General features: G+C 55.6%; 1 protein-coding gene and 1 pseudogene across 3 annotated transcripts; both read left to right on the forward strand.

Annotated features, from left to right (window-relative positions):
- Positions 1-162: 162 nt before the first annotated feature.
- CCDC71 (coiled-coil domain containing 71) lies at positions 163-8,003 on the forward strand. Of its 2 annotated transcripts, XM_080816361.1 has the most exons (4): positions 163-188; positions 2,072-2,185; positions 2,337-2,481; positions 6,205-7,989. In XM_080816361.1, exon 4 carries the CDS (start codon positions 6,257-6,259, stop codon positions 7,715-7,717), a length of 1,461 nt encoding a protein of 486 aa, XP_080672487.1. In that variant the 5' UTR covers positions 163-188; positions 2,072-2,185; positions 2,337-2,481; positions 6,205-6,256; the 3' UTR covers positions 7,718-7,989. The 2 variants fall into 2 exon arrangements, with proteins under 2 accessions (XP_080672487.1, XP_080672486.1); XM_080816360.1 differs by lacking the exons at positions 163-188; positions 2,072-2,185; positions 2,337-2,481 and adding an exon at positions 3,960-4,029 and having other exon boundaries at positions 6,205-8,003.
- On the forward strand, positions 7,916-18,467 carry LOC308349545 (laminin subunit beta-2-like; annotated as a pseudogene). The gene is made up of 16 exons: positions 7,916-8,039; positions 9,972-10,103; positions 10,232-10,335; positions 11,837-12,030; positions 12,121-12,241; positions 12,322-12,510; positions 12,610-12,785; positions 12,915-13,027; positions 13,755-13,906; positions 14,145-14,260; positions 14,549-14,619; positions 15,779-15,896; positions 16,293-16,357; positions 16,473-16,643; positions 17,471-17,567; positions 18,052-18,467. The product of its transcript is annotated as a laminin subunit beta-2-like (transcript).
- Positions 18,468-19,316: the final 849 nt, after the last annotated feature.

Below are 19,316 nucleotides of genomic sequence, written 5' to 3' on the forward strand. Positions count from 1 at the left end.
CTACCCCCCTCCCCCCCGCCTTAACCCTGCACCTGCCGTGGCCAGAGCAGGGCGCGTCGACCCATAGTCACAGGCAAATCGGTAAACAGACAGATGGACATGTGGACGCTGGGCCTGCCCAGGATTTAGGGTCCGACCTCGGGCTGGGGGAGAACTGAGGCAGCACTGAGCAGCACAACACGTGTATGGTGAGGGACCGCTCTGAACGGGACCCAGCCTGGGAGCACCGTGGGGTGGGGGGGCGGCGGGCGGGCCAGCAGAAGCAGCTGGCTTGAGGGGCCGGCGCCCGCCCACCGGCACTGAGCTCGTAGGAGCTCTAAGACAGGCTTCGCGGCGGCGCCCCCTGGAGGCCACTTGGGGCGTGGCCTGGGCCTCGTTAGGGGCGGTGGCTGGGTCGCACCTCCCCAGGCACATAGCAAGACAAGGAAGAGGTCTTACGGTGGACATGGAGGCTAGCAGGGGATGGAGGAGCAGGCAATGCCGTCCTCAGTGCCTGACAGACCCTCCCACAGGCCTGTGTGGGGGAAGTTCTTGCTGGGAGGGTAGCTCTGAGCAAGGGATGAGCTTCAAGAGTCAGAGGCCAGGGGACTTCCCATGCAGGACACTCTGTAGGGCCTGAGGCCTGGGCTACTAAGAACCCAAGACATTTTGTGACTGTTCATGTCCAGGGTCCTGGGCCCGCCTGTGGCCAACTCTGGGATCAGGTGAGAGGAAACTGGTGTGACAGGAGCCTATCTATTTCAGACCCTGGCCCTGGCCCAGCCTATCTTCAGGATATTCAGAGTATCGGTTAAGTCTGTGAGCTGCCAGAATGTTTGTGCAGGTTGGCAGTCACCTAGGAGAATTCCTTGTGGTTGTCTGTGCTTGCTACTATCTTGTCCCTCTTTCATGGACGGTGTATGTCTCACTTTCACCAGAAGCACATCTGGAAACAAAGATACCAGTACCTACAGTTAATGTGGGAGGTGAGACCAGGACGCACCAGAGGAGGAGTGGCAAAAAGAGAAAGCAGCCAATAAAGGCAGTGTCATCAAGCAAGTTACCACTGTGGGCAACTGGGACCAAATCTTTCTGGGTTGCTTCCCAGAACAAAGGTTGCTTGAGGAATTCATTCTCAAATCTCCATCAGTCATGGGTTGAGAGCTGCTTGGGGGCATTAACTCCTTGGTTTGCCTAACTTCTGAAGCCAACCCTGAGTGTGGGCAGAGTCTTTTCATGACCAGAGAGGGTATCCAGCCCCTTTTACAGGCTGGCAATTGGAGTTGGAAGGCCTCCATGGAAATGGTTGTACCCAGACCAGTTACAGAACCTAGCTAGAAGGCTTCCATCCGTGGCCAGAGCAGGGTGCATCGACCCATAGTCACAGGCAAATTGGTAAACAGACAGATGGACAGGTGGACTCTGCTCCCAACTTCCTCTTCACTTAGGGCACCAGTACCTTCCTCTACAGGGTGTTCACACTGCTCTGCAAAACCCCTTATATTTCCCACTCTTCCCTTTCTAGATGTTTTCCCCTCTCCACCAATTAAGCACTTAAAATCTTCCTACCTTGAGATACTCCCCGTATGCTCAGTCCCTCCAGTCTCCCTTTCCTCCCCTCCAGTCACCTTGATATCTGCTACCCTATGTCCACTGCTCCCCCAAAACTGCTCTTGCCAAAGTCACTATGGAACACCATACTACAGGTCCCTATGGTCTTTATCATAACTGAAATCTTGCTGACATCTTCAAAGTTCATTTCTTGTAACCTTTGCACCTCTGCTCAAACTCATCCTGCTTCTCAGAGTCTTTTGAAGGCCTTGCTTCCTCTTCTCCCCAGGAAGTAGCTCCTCAAGATCCAGCTTTGGTTTTTCTCCTTGTCACATAGACTCCCTCCTGGTGATCCCTCCCAGGCCCACTGGTCTCACTCACAACTAGATTTCCACTAGATCTCTCTGGTCAGGTGGAAATGGGTCTAAGGTCCATCACTCAAGGCTGAAAAAGGTGCCAAATGGAGAACAAGGGCTGGGTCCTGGGATGACCCTGTGGTCTCTACCAACCTCATCCTTTCCAATCCCTGTTATGCCTACAGGGTCAGCATCCACCAAAATCCAGGTGAAGTCACACTTTGCTCCCAGAGTTCTGTCTGGAACATACTGAGCACCAAGAGGCAGAAGAAGGTTCATCTTCCCCCCTAGGATGCTAGGTACCCATGACCCTGACCCCTAACCCTACTATCCCCCCAGTTCTAATGTCTGCAAGGAATACAGCCTGGGGATGGGCCTGCCCTACCTGGTCCTTTATTTTTGTACTGAACTCTGGGCTGGACATCACCAGAGAGGGATTCCCCTTTCCAGGACACACCTGAATCCATGCCATCCCTGGAAGCTTGGCTCTGACTCTTCATGGGACTGGATTCTGTCCTGGCCTCCCCCTAAACATGGGAGGTCAACACTGCTGGCTTTGGAGAAGCTGTGGAAGACAACTGGCACAGAAGATGAGGTGAGATTGGACCTGAGAGTAGCAGCTAATTCTCAACCATAGATGGGTCAGATACTGGACTCACCCACAGTTGAGGACTGGGCATACTAAGATGGGACTTCCTGATTGTACCAGGAGACCCTGAACCTTGGGACTCCACATTTCCCTTCTTTCTAACAGAATGAAGGGCTAGAAGCACGGACCCCAAAGGAGGAGGAGAGTTTGCATTTTACTGTTGGACACCTTGGCTATGCTCAGAGGAACTGAGGACCTCTTATCAGTGCTGAGGTCCTGGGAAGCTCAGAGTTACCAGATGAGGCCTAGGGCAGGTTGGGTGTTTCTCTTTAAGGGTGTCCAGCCTCTTCTAAATCGGCAGAAATGTAGAACAAGCCTGAGGATCATGAGGTCATACAGGGAGGGAGAAAAGCTATTAACCAGTCCCTAAATGAAGCATCCACCCACCCATCCACAGGCTTTCACCTACCCCTCAGCTACCAAATATGGCACCATTGCACATATCAGGATCCAAGTGTTGTGGCAATATTTCTGCCTCCTAGTTCAGGCTCTGACTGAAGAGCATATGTCCCCATTATCTCATCTATGAAACCAGAGCTTCCATGCTGGCTCCCAGCCTGGACTTGGGTGGGGGTGGGGCATGCAAAGAGGGGCCTATGGTCAGAGTCTGACCTCTCGGACTTCAAGGGCTCATTTCGATCTGTGTTCTTGCATCTGATGCTGCTTGGGCAGTGGGCCCTGTAACCACCAGCCCTCTGCTGACCCCAGGGTATAGGTAGCAAGACTGAGGTCCCAGTCTCCTAGGCAAAAGGATAAGGATTCTGGGCAGAGTTAAGACTGGAGGCAGGACTTCCTGCCATTGAAGGGGCTGAGGCTGGGCAAGGGTTCTCCCACCACACCCATGCACATGTTCCTAGGCAAGTACACTGGTATGCTAGGACTCTCAGATTGGACATGCCCAGCTTTGGGATTGTGTGCAGCATGTGTGTGTACATCAACCTTTCATCCCACATGCGGGCCTCATTCTTGGGAAGAGTGGAGGGCCTGCTGCCCTTGAGGAGATACCCCTACAACACTCCCAGGCAGGCAAGAGGCATTTCTCTTTCCTTCTGGTCAGGAGCTTGGGACAGAGGTAGGCCCTGTCTGTGGCTGTGGGAGGACCAGAGCCTGGAGGATGGCTTGGAGCTTGCAGGGAATCCCTCCCAGATGTTGCTGCACCACCAGGTCCCTCAAAGGGGGTGTCAGGCCCTAATCCAGTCCTAGCAGCCCTGTCTGGGACAAGTCTGAGTGTACCTCTGCTCCTCAGACTCCTGCACAGGTCCGGATGGATTTAGAGCCTTCCCCGCTGCCACCTCCTCCAGGAAGCCTTCCTTGGTACCCACCTGCCCTGTCCCTAGACTTTGGGGGAAACGGGGTCTCGGGGGGTCAAGGGTCACTGGGGCGGGCCAGGTCCCGGAAGCGGAAGTGCAGCGCACTTCCGGTGCGCAGCGGGCGGCCATGTTGGAGCAGCGGAGGCGGCGCAGAGGCGCGTCCTGGGTCCCCGCGGCGGCGCCGGTAGGTTGGGGCCATGGGCCTAGCCGCGCCGCGGAGGGGCCGTCCGCGAGGCGACGGGGCGGATGGGCCGGGCGGCCGGCTCTTTCGAGACCCGCGCCCTCCACCGGCCTGGCCAAGATTCCCCCCACCTCCCTACCCCTTGCCCAGCGACCCCACCCTGGGGCTGCGCGACCCGGTCGGGCTCGCCCCGCTGGCCCCGCCCGCCCCTCGCGTTTCGCTGCCTCCAAGATCCCTGCTCCTATCCGCGGCTCAGGCCCCAGGGACACAGACTCCCAGGCCAATGACCCTGATCTGCCCCAACCCGGTCCCCCTTGGATGAGGCCTCTCCCGGCCCCCATCTTTCATCAACTTCCCTGTCGGCCCCTGGGGCACGTGTGAAGGGAAGTCAGGGGCCAGACTGCAGCCTGTTTCCGGAGCCTCTTGGAAGGCCCAGAAGACCCTCCAAGAGTCTAGACCGACCTGGGCAGAAGAGCCCCCAGTTCACCCCCAATATCTGTGCCTTTGGGGAAACAGGCCCCTCCCTATTCAACAGTTCACAGTCCTGGGAACTACACCCCCTGGAAAAAAAAAAATAAAAGAACTAAAGTCATGTGCAAAAATTGTGCTTGGAGAATGGCCTCTGGAGAGAGGAAGTGCCCGAGACACCTGAGGATCCGAGAATGTTTCCAAACAAAGAGCCCCAGGGCACTTCCTCCAGGGGATTCTGAAAACTTCCTCTGCTCCATTAGGGCGGTAGGAAGAAGCTGCACAGACGCGCCTCCTGGCCCCAGGGACCTGCCTGATCCCAGCTGATCTTTTAATGCTTCAGTACAGCTGGGGAGCTCCCTTTGGGAACCCTCGGTGTTGGGTTGGGTATTAGACATTAGTCCTGACTGACAGTCCACAGCTTCTTCAGAGAGAAAGTCTGGGACAAGTTGGGTGTTCCCAGACAACTCCCATTTGGGCTGTACTGAGGTCTGCAGCCTCCAGACCCTAGTTAGGACAGCTCAAATTTCTAGTGTCCACTTTATTAACCATCCTGTTGGAGCCTTTGGCTGCCAGACCTTGGGCTCTTGGTCTGGCTGCCTGGCCCCCAGGCTGGCTGGCTGATTGCTCAGACGTGTGTTTTATACCTGCTGCTTATCTTCTTAGTTTCTGTTGAAGGAGAGTCTGACTCTTGCTTTGGGGTTATTCTCCACAATTACAGTGCCAGAATCAGACCTCTGAGCCTGTCTGGGGACTCTGAAAGCAAAACTTCTGGTAGTCGGGGAGGTTCGCCCCTCCCCCCCAACACCTGAACAACAGCATCTGGAGTAACAGGGATGGTCATGACTTCAAGGCTCACGTTGTCCTGCTTTTAACTGTTTTTCCATCTAGACCTCTGAGCCCTGACCACGGACTCCACTCACACACATTAAATGAGCCTTACTGTTTCTCATTTCCAAGCCATTGCATAAGTTCTTCCCCTCTTTGCTCCATTTCCATCTGGAGTTCCATTCCTCAGTTTTGTCCCATCAAGGTATTGCCTCTCCTAGGAATCTTTCTCTGACTCTGGCAAGCTGGGCTGGGTGCCAGTGTGCACTCCCAAGAACTTTGATGGTCTCTTTCTTGCCTTCTGTATAGGGCTCCTTGAAGACATACCTGCATTCCCAGGGTTTAGTCTAATCCCAGGTTTCTGGCCTTAGAAAATGGAAAATTGAATTAAAACAGGCCAACCAAGCCCAAATCTTCCCAGGGACCCAACAGCAGTTTGGATGGCTCTCATGAGCTTCTGGACATTTATCTTGAAGAAACTGCCTCTAACCCATGTGGGTACCCCTGCTGACCCAGTCCTCACTCTGCCAGGAGTTCAGGAGACCAGGGTTTTGCCCCAAGCAGTGGCTCACTCTGGCCAGGCCCTTTGTATGGATAGTTGTTATCATGGAGAATGCAAGCGCTGATGGACTTATCTACCTGCCTCGCCCCTTATCTCAGTGCTGGGTTTTTGTTTTTGTTTTTATTTTTGTTTTTGTGTAATGATATCTTTTCTTTAATGCAATATATCCGAAGTATTACCATTTTTTGTAAGTAATCTCTACACTCAACATGGGGCTTGAACTCACGACCCCAAGATCAAGAGAAGCATGCTCCACCAGCTGAGCCAGCCAGGTGCCCCTCGGTGCCGTTCTTATTGATTCTTTTCCTCTTGTCTTGGAGGTGCCGAGCGCTGGTTTGTGGATACCCAGGCTGATCTGCAGTGCCTAATGCCATGAGCGTGGTGCAGCATGTGGAGGAGAAAGCTGTGCACTCCTGGTCGCGGATCTCCACGGCAGGGAAGAAGGCCCTGGAGGAGGCGCTGCTTGTCTTTAACCCCATGAGCCAGGATCTCAGTGCCACAGAGGCCCAGCTTGTAGCCTTCCTGCAGGGCCTGCGGGATGATGGCTTCCAACCCACCATCCTTCGCAGCGGTGATGTCTATGGCTATAGTTCATGTACAGCCAACCCCCCAAGCCAGACGAAGCTGCAAGCCCGTGCCCCCACCCCAGCTGCCACATCACCTCCAGCCAGTGCTCCCCGAACTGCTATGCGGCTGCCTGCAGGCCGGGCCACGCTGCTCCCTATGCCACTATCTGGAAGACTGGCCAAAGCATCCACACCAGCCCTTTCCAAGCATGCTACCACCAACCTGCTGCTGAGCTCCCTAAAGCAGTCAAGTGCCAGCCGTGCCCGGGGTGCAGCAGTGGGCTTCCCCACCCACCTCTATCCAGGTGTCTACCCTGCTATGCGGCTCTCTGTTGTCCTTGAGGCCCTGGTTCCACTAAAGGCTCCCATGCCCTGCCTGGGTGCCAAGCACAAGGCACAGTCACTCCAGCTCTCACTTGCTGACTCTCCCCTGAAGCTGCGCAAAGGTCCAGGGAAGAGGCAGGGTAACTGTCGGCCCAAAGCTCCCAGAAAAGCCACAGGCAAGGGCCCTAAGAGTCTGACTCACAGAGGCCCCAGGGCCAGACCCCAACAAGGCACTACACCCCGGAACAAGACCTACAAGGCCACCGGGTCCCTCAGTGGACTACGGATGAAAGGTGGCTCTGCCCTGGGCACAAAAACATCCCAGGCCAAGGCAGCTCGAACACCGGCCAGAGCTGCCCAGGCCAAGGTGGCTCGAACACAGGCCAAAGCTGCCAAGGCTCGGGCAAAAGCCAAGGCAGCACAGATCAGGGCCAGGGCCCAGGCAGCACGGATCAGGGCCAAGGCCAAGGCAGCACAGATCAAGGCCAAAGCCAAGGCAGTGCGGGCTAAGGCCAAGGCGGTGCGGGCCAAGGCCAAAGCAGTGCAGGCCAAGGCCAAGGTGGTACAGGCCAAGGCCAAGGTGGTACAGGCCAAGGCCAAGGTGGCTCGGACCCAGCCCAGGAGCAGGGGCAGGCCAAAAGGGTCTGTTCAGGCCAGGACTGCAAGAAGGGGCCCAAAAACCCGCCCTGAGACCGTGGGGCAGAAGAGGAAAAGGGCCGAGGAGGCAAAGGATCTTCCTCCCCGGAAAAGAACACGACTTGGGTCCCGATCCCCTAAGGCGTGGCTAGGGCCTGGAACAGCAAAGCTGCTGAAATTCCGGGCCATCAAGGTGGACAGGCGGTCCTCGGATGATGAGGTGCGGCAACGGGCTCAGCAGATCCTCCATGTGAACCTGTCCCCTGTAATACAGCTCCAGCCATTGCTGCCATACTCAGCACCCTGATTCCTTCGTAAAGTTATGTTTGGGGAAACTGAGCCCGGTTGTCTGTGTGGCCAGTGGCACAGTGTGCAATGCCCATGGATTCTACAACCCCAAGGACTCCAGGTGCCTCTCCAGGGCCCTGTGAGCCACCATTCTCCTTTCAGAGACTGGAGGATGTGGGGTGGTATGGGTGGGCGGGAAGGATGTTCTCATGGCGCGATGCACTGTGATTTGTTATTCTTCAAGTTGTACCTCCACTGTTCCATCTATCACGTTTTATACCTTTCCACCTTCCAGTCTCCCGGCCCACCCTTCATGGTCTTTTTTGTGTTTGTAGCTGCTGGTAGGCCAGCTTGAGCATCTAGGAAAAGTGTCCCAGAAGTAGGGCTGCCAAAGGGGGTCCTGGTGGCTTGAGACAGGTTGTCGATGTGAGTGGAAAGAGCAGCTCCCAGGCTCCTCTGGAGGTGCTGGTCTCTAGATGTGTGAGAAGCAGCCCCTGAGGACTGGGGCAGAGCCACCACAGGTGACACACCTCCCCTTCGGGCTGCACTGGTTTGTCATCCAGGCAGGCCCTGTGCAAGAGGACAGAAGGTGGCTGTGTGGGGAACACAGCAGCCAGCAGGTTTCTAGACCAGGCAAGGGGATGTTTGTGGTACCGCTCCCCAGGGGCCATTCAGACAGCCTGGCCTTGTCTCCTAACCTGCTCTGTCTGCCCTTCTAGTCTCAACTTCCTCAGTTGGTGGCAACAGTTTGGGGGTTGAGTCAAGGCCAGGGCTCTGGGTTGTTCAGCCATTGAGTCTGTCCTCACTGACTGCAGAATTTTCTCCTTGGATGCGTGGGGTACTGTTTTAGCTGAACCAGGAGAGTTTCTATAACTGCTTCGTCCCATCAGCGTTGGTTTCTGCCTGAGTCCCAAGCACGCTGTTCCCAGGTCCAGCCTTAATCAAGCTTCCCGACAGGGGCCTGTGTGTGTTTCAGACACCAAAGGCTTGTCCTGCTTTGGAGAGGGGGCTGGGCCCCCGATAAAAACTAACTCCCAGCCCATCTGCCAGAACTTCCCTGTCTGCCCAGCCTGAAAGGCAATGGCTGGGGCTGGCAGGGAGGGGGACACATTCCCCAGAGGCTCCTAGAGACCAGCAGCCTTTCAGGGTTGGGGGGGTGGGGGGAGCCTCATTTGAATGAGAATTGGATCTCTGTCTCTGGGGGTTAGTCTGAACCCTGGCTTCACTAGCGCTAGCTGCATTGGATGGCGGACCTATAGAGAAGTTCTGCTTGCTTTTTGGTACCCCTTCCCTACCTTTTCTTCTGATTTCGGTGGGTGCCATTAATAGGGCACGGCCTCCCTTGGTTCCCAGGCTCTGGCAACACCCTTGCTCTGAGCCTCCCTGTGACTTCACAGCACTGCATGCTCCTTGTGTCTGGCAGTCCTGCTTTCATCTACCATGTGCGTATGGGGCCACACCCCGCTCCTCAAGGGCAGCCTGCTTGCCACTCTTCCTCCTCTCAGGCCTGATTCCAGCTCCCATGGCCCAGGAACCCCAGCCAGGCTAGGCCTCCTCCTTTGCAGTCTAGTACTCCTTTCAGTTCTGCTGCTGCTGCCACCAGGGGGTGAGAGGTTGCCTGTTTCCTGAGAGCCATCCAGAGGGGGAGAACTCTCCAGGCCTCCCTGTGGGGCAGAGTGAGGTGAGGGTTACCCCTAGGATCCCTACTCAGATCCTATCCTTCCCAGTCCAGGCTCTCAGAACAATTGCTGGAGAGGTGATGGGCACTACCCCCACCCAGCTGCTCAAGGGGCAGCTGCTAACCACCTGCTGGCAACTTGATTGGTTGGCCATGGCCACAATTTTCGAGCCTCACCACCTGTGGCCTCCGAGGCCCCGAGCCTTACTGCATTATCAGTCACCTGCAGGTGGGGAGGAGTGTGAGGGCTCTGGAGATGGTATCTCTGGGTTTTCCTGGGCAGGTTTGGCCTTGTGGGGCTTCAGGTCATTGCTGGGGGCTTGCAGGGGAGGACTTTGCTGCCCAATTTTGGAATTGGAGGCCAACCACGTACCTCTTGTCATTCTCCTTGGGCATTCCCCCAGGAATCTGATAATTGCTTCTTTTGTGACTCTTGGGACCAGGGAGGCCATAGCATTGAGAATGTGATCTGGAATGGTGGTCGTGACAGCAACAAGACCTGGTGGCAGGCAGAGAGTGGTGAGGGTACCCGTGTGCCCATGTGTGCAGGTCTAGGGTCAGGGCCTGGTCACTCCGACAAGCCTTGTGGTTGTAGGTGTTGAGAATGCCACCATCCAGCTAGACCCAGAGAGTGCCTTCTACTTTACCCACCTCACCATGACTTTCAAGATATTCCAGTGCCCCTGCCAGAAGGCTTACTCTGTGCCTCCTGACATGGTGGCCACCAGTGATGTTTGCCCCTGGTGACCCAAGGATCCCCTCCTCTCCCCAGACATTCCGCCCAGCACCTCTGCTCCTGGAGTGCTCAGTGGACCACAGCCATTCCTGGCATGTGTACTGATTCTTTGCCTACAGCTGCTCAGGCGTTCTTCCTGGGATCCTTCCTGCTCCTCCTGGCCACAGAGTCAGTGACCTTGTTTGTGACCAGCATTGCTCTGACATCAGGCCTTCCACTGAGGGTGAGGTCAGACCCAGAGGAAGGGGGGTTTGGGCCCTGGGGTGAAGCCAGAGGCTCAGGTTTGCTTTCTTCTCTCAGGTAGTTTTCAAAAGTTCTGGACCTAGCCATTCTGGTGGAGGACCCAAACAACCCCAAGATTCAGGGTAATCGTCCCCAGAGCCAATCCTGTACTCCTTGCATGTTAGGACAGCCAGATACTGGGGGAGTGGGGGTGGGGGGAGGTCCTGTGTGTGCACAAGTGGGGCAGGGATGGCAGGCAACCCAGGATCATTCTTCAGCTCTGCCCCATCATGGTTCCCTATTGTGGGCCCTGTTATGGCCCTCCATTCCTGTCCCATCACTGTTCCCCATACCTATGCCCAGTGAATAGGGTCTATGTGTAGCTGTTTCCATCTCTGCCCCATCATAACTCCTATGTGGGGCCCCATTGCAGTTCTCATTACTACTTTTCTTTGCCAGCCCCCAACAATGTACCCCATCACTGCACCTATCACTGAACCTCAACTGTTCCTTTTATGAGCCTCCTTCACTGCCCCCATCCTGGTCCCTTGGTGTTGCCCTGCCCTGATTCATCAGCTGGGCCTTATTGGTACCCTGCAGCTCTGCAGCTGCCTTTAGGTGGCGCCAGGGCGTCTCTAGGTTGTACCCTCTTTCTTGTAAGGCAGGAGTCTTGAAAGACAAAGACGCATAACCTAAATCCAGCGGGAGAGCCCAGAGTCAGGTCAGGTCAGTACCAGAGCAGGACATATCCCAAACTAGCTTTTTCTCTGCACTCTCCATCCACCTTGACTGGTTATTACCAACTACTCACTAAGTCCCCATGCTAGGTTTCCAAGCAGCTGTTGCTCTTCTGATCAGGAGCGAGACATCTGGCAAAGGAGCAGTACAAGAGATAACCTTGGCTCATAAGCTGTAGAGCAGAATGAAGCCATGGACCCATCTCTCCCATGTGTACATTGAGCAAGTGCCCATTGAGCTCTGTGGTGTGCCAAGCATCTATCTACTGAGCAGTGCTTAGCGGGGAGCAGATAGACAAGGTATCTGTCTTCTTGTAGCTGACATGTGAGAAAAACAGTGGATAAATAAGCGAACTAATACCATAGATGGTTTGGCTGAATGATAAACTGATTTGTAGTTTTGATGGTGGGCTGGGGAATGGAATGCTTTATTGCACTGGGGAAGTAGCTTTCAGCTATCTAGTGATTCCAGGATGGGGTGTCCAGGAAGCAGTGGGATGGTCCGGTCTCAGCTCAGGAGTGATACCAGAGCAGGAGCTGTGCAGAAGGAATTATCACCATTAGGCCATAGTCATCCTGAGATGGTATGCTCAGAGGAGCAGGAATAGGGGCATGCCACAGCATGAATGCTGGAGGAGGTGGCTGTAGTGACACAGAGAGACGAGACCATATCCCATTCCTCCCCCTTCCATCCCAGCCATAGAGGAATGATGCCCAGTGTGCCTGAGACACACACATCCCCCCGCCCCGGTCTGTGTCCCCAAGGCTCCTGTGTGTGACAAACTTCATGTGAACTTCTCCAAACTGCACAAACTGGGTGACCGCTGGGAGGCCTAAAGGGACACCCCTTCTACTACTATGCCCTTTATGAGCTCGTGGCGAGAGGCAGCTCCCTGTGCCATGCCCATGCCTCTGCGTATAAGACCACAGCTGGGACCCACACCAATGTGAAAGGCATGGTGAGCACCACGAGAGGGGCATCCTGTGGCTGAAGGAGTGGGCAAGCTCAGGGGACTGGGGCAGACTCACCTTGCCCTCCTCCCTAGCAGGTGCATGGCCTTTGCGTCTGCCACCACCACACAGTTGGTACCCACTGTGAGCACTGCCAGGACCTGTACCAGAACCACCCATGGTGTGCAGCAGAGCCTGGGCAGCCTCACACTTGCCAGGGTAGGTGCTATGCCCTCTCTGACTGGCCATACTTGCCCGGGCCAGCGCACTCCATATCCACCTTCCTTGTTCTGCACTAGAATGCAAGTGGAATGGGCATGCCCACAGTTGTCACTTTGACATGCCCTTGTATCTGGCATCTGGCAATGTGAGTGGAGGTGTGTGTGACACATGTTAGCACAACACAGCTGAGCGCCACTGTGAGCCCTGCCAGCTCTTCTTCTACTGAAATCCCAGGGAGGATCCCCGTTCCCTTCACTCTTGCAAACGTGAGCCCTCAAATCCCCAGTCCCAACTCTGACCCTGATCCTTTAGCTCCATGGTGACCTCTGACCTAACTCTGTCCTCACCTCTGACCCATGATCCAGCCTGTGACTGTGACCCTGTAAGGACTCTGGAAGATGGTTTGTGTGATGCCCAGATGAGACCTGTGGCCTCCTCTCTAGGCAGTGTCGCTGCAAATTTCATGTCTGGGGCCAGCGCTGTGACTTCTGCCAGCCTGGTCACTCTGGCCTCAGCCCTACCCACACAGGAGGTGGCCAGTGTGAGTTACCCTGGGAGTGGACTCCAAACCCCATGTCCTTGCTCTCCTCCCAATCATTCCCCTAATAACACATGCATGTGCTTACCCCTGTAGCAGTCCCAGTAGCACCCTGAGAGCCCTGTGCCCTAGCCTGCAGGTGTGACCCCCAGGGCCAGGTCTGTGGCACTCATGCCTGTGATTCCTCCAGCAGTGCCTATCACTGCAAACGCTTTGTCTCTGGATGGGACTGTAGCAGTTGTCTGGTAAGCTTTGACCCACCTTCTGATTTGACCTCAGTCTTGGGCACTGAGCTTCTAGAAGCTGATACATATAAGGCTATAATCAGTGTGACTATAGACTGAGCCTTGTACGTGGGTTGGTTTGACTCCCTGATCTGGTCATCAGGTCAATGCCACCTCAGCTAGTTGAACCAGCATATGTCCTCTGGTGGGAGCTTTGGGAGCCTAAAAAGGAAAATCGATGAAACAAGTTACAACAGTATTGGTTTAAAGCACTGGGTTTAAAGGTGTTTTGCAACAAACATGTTTGAGGGAACTAAGGCCAAGAAATAGTTCCATCCTTTTCTTGCCTCTTCTTGAATGTAAATCCTTTGTTTAACTTTTACTTCAACCCCTGCAGTGTCCTCGTCTTACCTCTTATGAAGTTGTACGTGAGTACACTGGGGTCTCCTCACCCTCTTTCAGCAGTAAGCAGAGAAGCATTCAAGCCCTGTGCTTATGCCCTTTCCTCCTGCAACATGCGGTCCCAGTATATGACCTCCCAGGATCTAGATCTTCCTGCCCTTTTTCCACCTATTTGCTCTCTCTTACAACCCGAGTTCTGGGGTCTGAGCAGTGACTCTCTAGGCTGCCGGTCCTGTGACTGTGACTTTGGGGGTGCCTACAGCAACAGGTACAAGGCAGGGCCTGGGAACTGGGATCCGGTGTTAAGAATCAAGAGTTGACTGTCCCTCCCCCCATGCTTGCTCAGGTGTTCTACTGGGGAGGGCCTCTGCCTGTGCCACCCTCCGTGGCTGCCACTGCCATGAACTCTAATATGGGCACTTCTGTGATGCTCTTGACCAAGCCACTGCTGAAGCTGAGCTTCGCCAGGGCCTCCAGCCAACTGACCCCCAGTCACCTGTGAGGGTCTGGGAGGGGTAGGGGCAAGGGCAGGAGGAAACCAAGGCTCAGACTTGGTTTTCAGGGGGAGAGAGGGAGTGTATAGAGAAAACCAGTTGGAATAAAAGGCTCAGTAAGATTAGGAAGGTGAGAAAGTCATGGTCAGAGGTTTGGTGTTTTAGAACCCATATTTTCAGGGTAATGTGGGAGAAGAGAGGGCCAGAATGTTGGAGGACCCTGACACCCAGCTTGCCCCCAGGGAGCCCCCTGGCCGCCTCCTGCCCACTGTACACAAACCTCAGGGACCTCTCCTCATTGGCTCCGGCCCCGACTTTGGAGACAGCGTGACCCTTGGTGTGCTTGCCACCCTGCTAGGCAAGCCTATTACAGCACCCAGCTGCCCAAAGTGAGGAGTCTGAGGAAGAGGGTGGGGTCATAGGTTGCTAGGGTCTTAGTAGGGATGGGGCCCAAGGCCTGGCGATATGGGTCCCTAAGGTCTTGGGATAATGGGAACCTAAGTCTTGAGGTCCAGGTCTGGGGTGATCTGGGTCTAGGAGTCTGTGTCTCACATCCAGGCCCCAGAGGAGCCCCTGCTCTTGCAGACTGCCTTGGGGTTTGTACATGTGGTTGATGGGGCTGGCCTCTCTCTGCTGGCGCCCACAGTGCCTCATGCCTTGGAGTATGACATTATCCTGTGCTATGAGACCAAGGTCCATGACATAGGTGCCAAGCAGGTGAATGGGTGATTCTGGGTGGTGGGCAGGGGCAGCTGTATGACTGCTGACCCCTAACCACAGGCACCGAAGACTGACAGGCATTAGTCTGTGTTTGTGCCCAGTTCCTGCCCAGGAGCACCCACTGTGCCCATCTGCGCTCACAGCAGCTGTTCCAGGTGGCCTTGACCTATGCACACAGATAGGCAGGACCCTAGAACCCCCAATAGCAAAACCCTGTTATGCTGCCAACACATTTGAAACAACACTCAAAGTGGAAAATCTCCAATCTGGAATCTCATCATGTCGTAGAGCAATCAAAACAGAGACTGAAGGTAAAACAGCAAGAGTTAAGAAGTTGGTCTTTTTTGCATGGGTCATAGGATGAAATACTGAAGGCACCAGAAATGGGATACCCCTGGGGCCACATGATCACGGCCTCCTTAGCCCACCTTCCCTGCAGACCTGTGGTTTTATCCAGACCTTTCTGCTTTGAACCAGGGACATGTTACTCCATGATTCTGCAACTATGGAGGACCAAGGGGGTGCGGAGACATGAGGGGAGCACTATCCTTCTGGATTCAGTGAGGTCCTAGGGGCTCCACCCCGTATCTGGGTGAGATAAATTATAGCATAGTGATGTGGATGTTGTAGGGCTGGGGAGTAGGCATCACAGAGGCCCGGAGTTGCACCAAGAGAATTAAGACAGGTGGATCGATAGTGTAAGGAGGCTGATCCAGGCAGTCACAGAGCCCATGCCAAGGACAGAAGAGGAGAACAGGCAGCCACCAGACCTCCAAGAACCTATGGGCCAGAGGAGGGGCTTAACTTTTATTGTGGGGCAGTGGGGAGCCATGGCAGGGTCTTGAACAAGGAAGATTTGTGGGGGAGAGTGGATTATTAGGGGGAGGCTGCTGTAGTGATTCTGAGCGAGAGGTGGCATTGCCTGGACTAGATGGGAGCCATTGGACAGGAATGAGAAAGAGACTCAGAAGAGAACTAGGAAAAGGGGCAGGAAGGGGCTCTGAAATCCACTGTAAGGAAGGGTAATTAATAGGTGTCAGTGAGTGAGGCTGGGCTCACTGCCCTCTTCCCGCCACCCTCTACCCTCCTACTAGACTGTGTGAAGGAGTTGCCTGGGCTGAGATCTGTGGACCCTGGGTCCACGGGGCACTTACAGGAACTCCACAAGGCGGGCAGCATGGAGGCAGCCAAGACTGGCCTCCCCAGCACCATTCCTGAGGTTCATGCCTGCCTTGCCTGCAGCATCTCGGCCTTGCTCCACGGGGGTGGCCCTGGTGAGTATGCAGCCCTGGCTTAAGGGGGCTGCAGCATGGCGGGTGCAGGAAGCACCGTGAGGTTCACCTTATCTTGCTCTTTCTCCTGCCAGCATGTGAGTGCCACCCCTAGGGTTCCCTGAGTACTGAGTGCGCCCCACCAGGTGGGCAGTGCCCCCGTCCTAATATCATTGGTCGTACCTGTGACCACCGCATGTCTGGAACATGGCTTCGGGCCCACTGGCTGCAGTGGGGTCTGGGAACAACCATCTCCTTTCTCCTCATGGCTTGATGGCCCTGTCATTCCCCGCAGAGTGTCACTGCCACACCGAGGGGCCACTGGTACCATCTGTAGCCCTGTGAGTGGGCAGTGCACATGCCAGGCACCCTTGCCGGTTGCCACTGTGCCCATTGCAGGCCTGGCTTCCATGGCAGTGTTCTGCATCCACGGGGCTGCTGGCATGAGTGTGTGGCTAGGATGGGTGAGAACATCCCAAAGCAGGTGGGTGGGTTCTCCTTCCTCAGACCCTTCCTTTTCCTCTTCACAGCTGCAGCTGTGACCCCTGGGACACTGTTCCGGCATGGTGCACCTCTCAGGCTGAAGCCTGCTTCTGCGACCAGGTCAGCGGGCTGTGCTCTTACTACCTGCACACACTGGAGCGGGACTGTAGCCACTGTGCCACCCTCTTCTGGAACCTGGGGGGACCCCGGGGCTGTGAGCCCTGCGACTGCCATACACAACACACTGTGCAGCCGGCATGTCACCCATGAGTGAGGCCACATTGCACATGGCTTGTGGCAGTGTCCGGGTGTGAGTGAAGGTGTGTGTGTCTCTGACAAGGTGTTACTTGTGCCTGGTGTGAGGGTTCACATGGCCACTAGCACTGGGGGGTGTAGCTGTGAACAGCTGTGTGAGTCTCTGGTTTTGTGTGACATCAACTGTAAGGTAGTGGCGGGACTTGGTGGTGTAAGCAGACATGAGAGCACACATGCCTGACCCCCCCCCCATGCAGCTGTGTGCTAGTGCGTGGGTGACCCACCGTGAATGGGTCCCAGCAAGTGGAGTGAACATGGCAGGGGTTGGGTGGGGAGGCTGAGGAGACACAGGTAAAGGGTGGGGATTAAGAGCTGATGCAGGCAGAGGGGGATGCCACTGTGAGCAAGAGTTTCTAGGAGGCAAGTGGTCAGCAACCAAATGAAATGAGGCCTGAAGTGTGGGTTCTTGGTCCTGAGCAAAGAGACGGTGGGAGTCAGGGTGAAGGAGGCATGAGAGTGAAGGTATGGCGACAGCGGGGGGTTCAGATCAGGACACGGAGAAGCAAAAAACAGCAGGACAGGAGTTGAGAACCCAGAGGGTCTGTGGAGGCTGGCCATGTGGGAAGGTGGGGGCTGGCCAAGGAGGTCAGGCCAGAGGAAGCCGGAAGGGAGAAGCCTTCAGCCAGGCATCATTGTGGGTGCTGCCTGGGGCAGGAATTGGGGAGGGAGAAGACTCTGTGCTTGGTGTGCATACACTGCCTCTGAACACCTGTGTCCTTCTCCCTGGCCCAGAGGAGGATCAGTGTTCCTACTCACGGGCCCACGCTCTCTTCCCTCAGGTCACAGGTCAGTGCACCTGCCGGGTGGGATTTGGGGGCTGCTCGTGCTCCAGGTGTCAGCATGGGTACCAGGGTGATGCAGAGCAGGAATGCAGAGGTGAGAAGGCCAGTCCCATGATCCACACCACCAGGGGTAACTCTTCCCTGAACGGGCCCAGTATGGAGAACAGGGGAGCAGCGGGGCTTTCCTGGGGGAGAGCACAGCACGTTTATTGCTGTTTCTCCCAAAACTCAAATGTTCATGAAAACAGCTGTTGGCCAGGCCAGGTGGGGTATGCCCCCAGAGGGCACACAGCAGGTGGCTCTTTTCTGAACCCATCTGCCAGTCCTTCACCCCAGCTGTCTCGTGACTGGATGATAGAGCTTCCAGAGTATTGTGCTGCTTCCCTGCCCAGAGGCTGCCCTGCCATGTAACCTCTGGGGCCAGGGAAGATGCCAGTGCCCATGTCGTTCTGAGCAGTGGCTTAGGCAAAGGCTTGTGTGCACCCTCCCTCTCACACAGGGCTGTTCTCCAGGCTTCTTGGAGGCAAGGCTAGGGCAAGTGCTGCCTGCTCCCTGCCCTGCCCGTCTCTGCCCGGCAGCCTGTGCCTATGACTCACAGGGTTCCATCTTGCCCAGCTGTGATCCACACACAGTGCCTGCTTATGCAGAGAGGGCATCTCAGGGATGAGGTGCCAGGCATGTGCCCGTGGCTCCAGAGGTGGCTTCCCATGCTGCATGTCCTGCCCTGCCTGTTTCACCTCCTGGAACCTACGTCTAACTCTGCTCCAGCTGTAGCTGGAAATTGTGGCCTGGAAGGTCACCTCCCTATACCAGGGGATGCCTGGCTGGGGGCAAGGTAGACACCTGCAGGGCCCTGGAGGGGATACTCCAGCAGGCACAGATTCTCCTGGAATCTTCTTCACCTGTTTTGGGCAGGTTCTGGAGCAACCTACAGAATGGGAAGCTGGATTCAGGCAAGGGGTCTTGGGTCAGTAAGGAGGAGGTCTCCAGCTAGCTTCTCAGGGCTAGGGATTTCAGAAGGTCTCAGGTTGGCCTGAGTCCTGAGTTTGGGAGTCGGGTGGGTTTTCTTGAGTGAGGAGTCATAGAGGACAGTACGTCTCTGGTCAGGCTGATGTCTCCATCTTCCTGCAGGAGGAAAGTGACTGTTGGTACACACGCTGTGGGCCACAGGGCAGTTTGTGGCAGAAAGAGAGCCACGGGTTAGGAGGCAGTGTGGACGACTGGAAAATTTATCCCAGGAGCTAGACTGAGTCAAGGGTTTGGCCTGGCCCAAAAGGACTACAGGAGCCCAAGGTAGGGCCTGGTAGTAGGGTGGGTGGGCAGGTGAGGGTAGGGGCTAGGCTGGGGCAGAAGGAATGGACTAGGTGTCCTTGCTTATGTACCTGGGGAGCCCAGAAGGCTGATTGGCCCTGCCTCAGCCAGTGGAGCCCAGAGTCTCCCCTCTATCCATCCCTGCCATCCCCTGCAGATACTGCGGCCCAGGTCTCCTCAACTGCCCTGCTTTCCCAGGAGGCCCTGCTTGGAGCCCAGCTTGTGAGAACATTTAGAGAACAAGACAGCATCCTGGGAAAGGCCTGAGAGGCCTGGTGGTGGACGGAGCAGTTGCTGCAGGGGATGGGCCAGCCAGGGACAGGGACAGCTGTGTGGGAGCTGAAACTGAAGGAGCTGGTCAACAGGGTCCAGATGTTGGATCCACAGCTTCTGAGACTCCTAGTTAAAGCTGGAGTGGTGGGTGGAGATATGGATCATTATAGGGGTTTTGCTGAGGCGAGGACTCTCTTCTAGCAGTAACCTGGGTGTAGGGCAATAGAGGATTTGGGACATGCATTTCTCACTGGGTCAC

The sequence above is a fragment of the Martes martes genome (genome assembly GCF_963455335.1).
Source record: "Martes martes genome assembly, chromosome: 1".
NCBI lineage: Eukaryota > Metazoa > Chordata > Mammalia > Carnivora > Mustelidae > Martes > Martes martes.

What these genes read in the sequence shown, in the direction of transcription:
- CCDC71 (XM_080816361.1), top strand. Translation starts at nt 6,257, where the DNA reads ATGAGCGTGGTGCAGCATGTGGAGGAGAAAGCTGTGCACTCCTGGTCG.